The 3,319-nt window shown below is 44.4% G+C and overlaps 1 protein-coding gene across 1 annotated transcript; it reads left to right on the top strand.

Annotated features, from left to right (window-relative positions):
• The first annotated feature begins 1,031 nt into the window (after positions 1-1,031).
• Positions 1,032-2,068, top strand: LOC113937896 (spindlin-1-like). Its single transcript, XM_035728928.1, is given in 3 exon segments — positions 1,032-1,798; positions 1,801-2,007; positions 2,010-2,068. Coding segments are annotated over 3 exon segments (780 nt in total). The 5' UTR covers positions 1,032-1,284.
• Positions 2,069-3,319: the final 1,251 nt, after the last annotated feature.

Here is a 3,319-nt window from a genome sequence, read left to right as displayed (position 1 = left end):
CTGCTAACATTGCTCAGGATTTCTCACCTAAGGCTACCCTGGCCATAGGATGCATTCATGTGGTCAGCATCATAAACCTGCAGTGGTCCATGGTGTCAGGACCCCTGTCAGAGAGCTACAGAGCTTTCTCCAAGGAAGAATGCATTCTAACAAAAATGCATCTGCGCACACAGTACAGTGGGTGCCCATTGAAATAGAGGCTTGAGGAAGCCAAGTGCCTTAGGAGCACAGAGTTATGTGGTCTTCAGAGCTGATGGACTTGGAGCGGATAATCATCTTTCCGTTTCCTGTCTATTAAAAGATGACTGAGTTGGGGCACCTGGGTGACTCAGTCGTTAAGCATCTGCCTTCGGCCTCAGGTCATGATCTCAGGGTCCTGGGATCGAGCCCCGCATGGGGCTCCCTGCTCCGCGGGAAGCCTGCTGCTCCTTCTCCCACTCCCCCGCTTGTGTTCCTGCTCTTCCTGTGTCTCTCTCTGCCAAATAAATACATAAAATCTTTAAAAATTAAAAAAAAATAAAAGGTGACTGTGAAGATCAGATGGTGGAGAGTGTATTTAAAGGCACTTAGCATGTAGGAAGCACCCAGTCATGGTAGCTGTTATTAATCTAATCATATCAGTCACCTAAGATTTCGATAAATGTTTGTCATTCACTGATTAGTCTAAAATGTGTGTAATATTGTCAAGTTGCTGGCACTTTTGTGACAGTTCATACTTTTTCTTTTTTGGAGGCCTCCAGCTTTCATGGCTCTAAAACGTGGATTTGCTGATCAGCTCTATCATTCCCTAGATAGAAACTGCTTTCAGCCGAAGAAGAGTCAGTGGTGTCTAGAAAGTCCCCTCGCCACCATGGTTCAGTAAAGTGAGGGTAAGCCAGAATTTCAAAATAGGAAACACAGAAGGAAAAAACCCTTTTTTGTTATTTTTGTTTCCAGCTGGAGCAAGTACCCCAGTGGCACTCAGAAATTCTGGAGAAGGATTACAAAACTTGGGGACCATGTGTACTTAAAAATCTAGAAGTCACGGGGCGGGGCGGTGCCGTCTGGCTTGGTCGGGCCGGGGCGGGAGTGCGGCGCGGGACCGCAGGGCCCGCGGGCTGCGGATGGCGGCCTGGGCGGCCGGCAGAGTCCTTATGATTTCACATGTCTTTGCTGAACTTGTAAAAGAGGCACTTGGATGATGGATTAACAGGAACACTGAGATTCTGTGAAAAGTTTCAAGTCGGAGAGTATTCAATTTTCACCCTAGTCCGGCAGCTGTGCTGCTCACTTAAATACAGATGAATGAAGACCCCATTCGGGAAGACACCTGGCCAGCGGTCCAGAGCGGATGCAGGCCATGCTCGTGTGTCTGCAAGCATGATGAAGAAAAGGACTTCCCACAAAAAACATCGGAGCAGTGTGGGGCCGAGCAAACCTGTTTCCCGGCCCCGGCGGAACATCGTAGGCTGCAGGATTCAGCATGGGTGGAAGGAGGGGAGTGGCCCTGTCACCCAGTGGAAAGGAACCGTTCTGGACCAGGTGCCTGTAAATCCTTCTTTGTATCTTATAAAATACGATGGATTTGACTGTGTTTATGGACTAGAACTTAATAAAGATGAAAGAGTTTCTGCGCTCGAAGTCCTCCCTGATAGAGTTGCGACCTCTCGAATCAGCGATGCACACCTGGCCGACACGATGATGGACAAGGCGGTAGAGCACATGCTTGAGACGGAGGACGGCTCCAAGGACGAGTGGAGGGGGGTGGTCCTAGCACGCGCCCCCATCATGAACACGTGGTTCTACATCACCTACGAGGAGGCCCTGTCTTGTACATGTACCAGCTCTTAGGTGATTATAAAGAAGGCGACCTTCGCATTATGCCCGATTCTAATGATTCTCCTCCAGCAGAAAGGGAACCGGGAGAAGTTGTGGACAGCCTGGTAGGCAGGCAGGTGGAGTATGCCAAAGAGGACGGCCCTAAAAGGACTGGCATGGTCATTCATCAGGTGGAGGCCAAACCGTCTATTCCATCAAGTTTGATGACGATTTCCATATTTATGTCTACGATTTGGTGAAAACATCCTAGATGTCATCATGAACTTCGCCAAATTTGTGGAACTATTAAATGTATAATTTGTAGACATAAAGACTTGATTGCTTTCCAGTTTAATGAAAGCTTAAATGTCCCTGTGAACCCACAATCTCTGCCAGCAGAACTGGTTTTGTTCTGAATAGTACAGATTTATGTGAACACACACACACACACAAATCTAGAAGTCACGAATGAGTCTTAATGGCAAAGTAACAATATCTCATACTTGTTTAGAAGTTTAAAGTTTACAAGGTTCTCTTATGTCTAGTTTCTCATTTGATCTTTACAAACATCTTTGAGGTAGTCAGGGAAAGTATTACCACTGCTTCTGTTTTGTAGAGGAAACCAAGAGTCAAAGTACCTATCCAACATCACAACAGCCATTTAGTAATATAACTGAACTGGGGTGGTTGGAGTTGTAAGAAAGAATCCATTAGCTTCACTAAATTGTCAGGTTCTCCTAACCCTAAGGCTCATTCAAGAACTTAAATGGAGGCAGCTCTGTTTTTTGTCTTGACTGTTGGGTTTTCCTAAAACTGTCTGTCTAAAATCCCCATATCTTTCTCATGAGATTCCCCACTAATTACTTTGTCCAGTCCAGTGACAGATCCAAATAAATTTTTAGATTCATCCTATTGCATAAAACCTGCTGTATGTGGAGTGCAAAGTATGTCTGTGTGTACTCTGTTTTGACATGACGTCTTGACTGCTCTGGCTGGTCACACAGAAGCTTGTGTGTCATATACACAAATAGCTCTTCACTCTTAGAGGAAGGAAAACTTAGCTAGTTATTTGAATCCTAGATTACCCCTCACATTTGCAGGACATGTTTACAAGGGTTTTCATATACACTGCTGTCTTATCTGAAATGCCACTATCCTACAGCATAGGTAATATAGAAATGGTCATACCTGTTTTCAGACAGACTCTGGGGAAAAAAGAGACAAAGTTTCTGAATGTTGCCAGGTTGTTGCTTCCTATCCTGATTCCATCCAACAGTCTTTGTAATCAAAATTCTAGGGTGCTTATCTGATTTTTCATTTGTTTTGTTTTTCTAGTTCATCATAATAGGTCATTTTTATATTCAGAATTTTTAGAAATAAGTATCATGAAATGCATAATATTGCATGAGAGTTTACAGTCTGAGACCCAACACTTCATAGTTGGGTGAAAAGTTTATTACTATTCAAACATCCCTTCATTTCTGATCAGAGAGCCTTTCCTGCTTACAGTAAATTAGAACAC

The sequence above is a fragment of the Zalophus californianus genome, chromosome 8 (genome assembly GCF_009762305.2).
Source record: "Zalophus californianus isolate mZalCal1 chromosome 8, mZalCal1.pri.v2, whole genome shotgun sequence".
In the NCBI taxonomy this organism is placed as follows: domain Eukaryota; kingdom Metazoa; phylum Chordata; class Mammalia; order Carnivora; family Otariidae; genus Zalophus; species Zalophus californianus.
The sequence above is the reverse complement of the archived record's forward strand: the minus strand, read 5'-3'. Positions and strand labels throughout refer to the sequence as shown.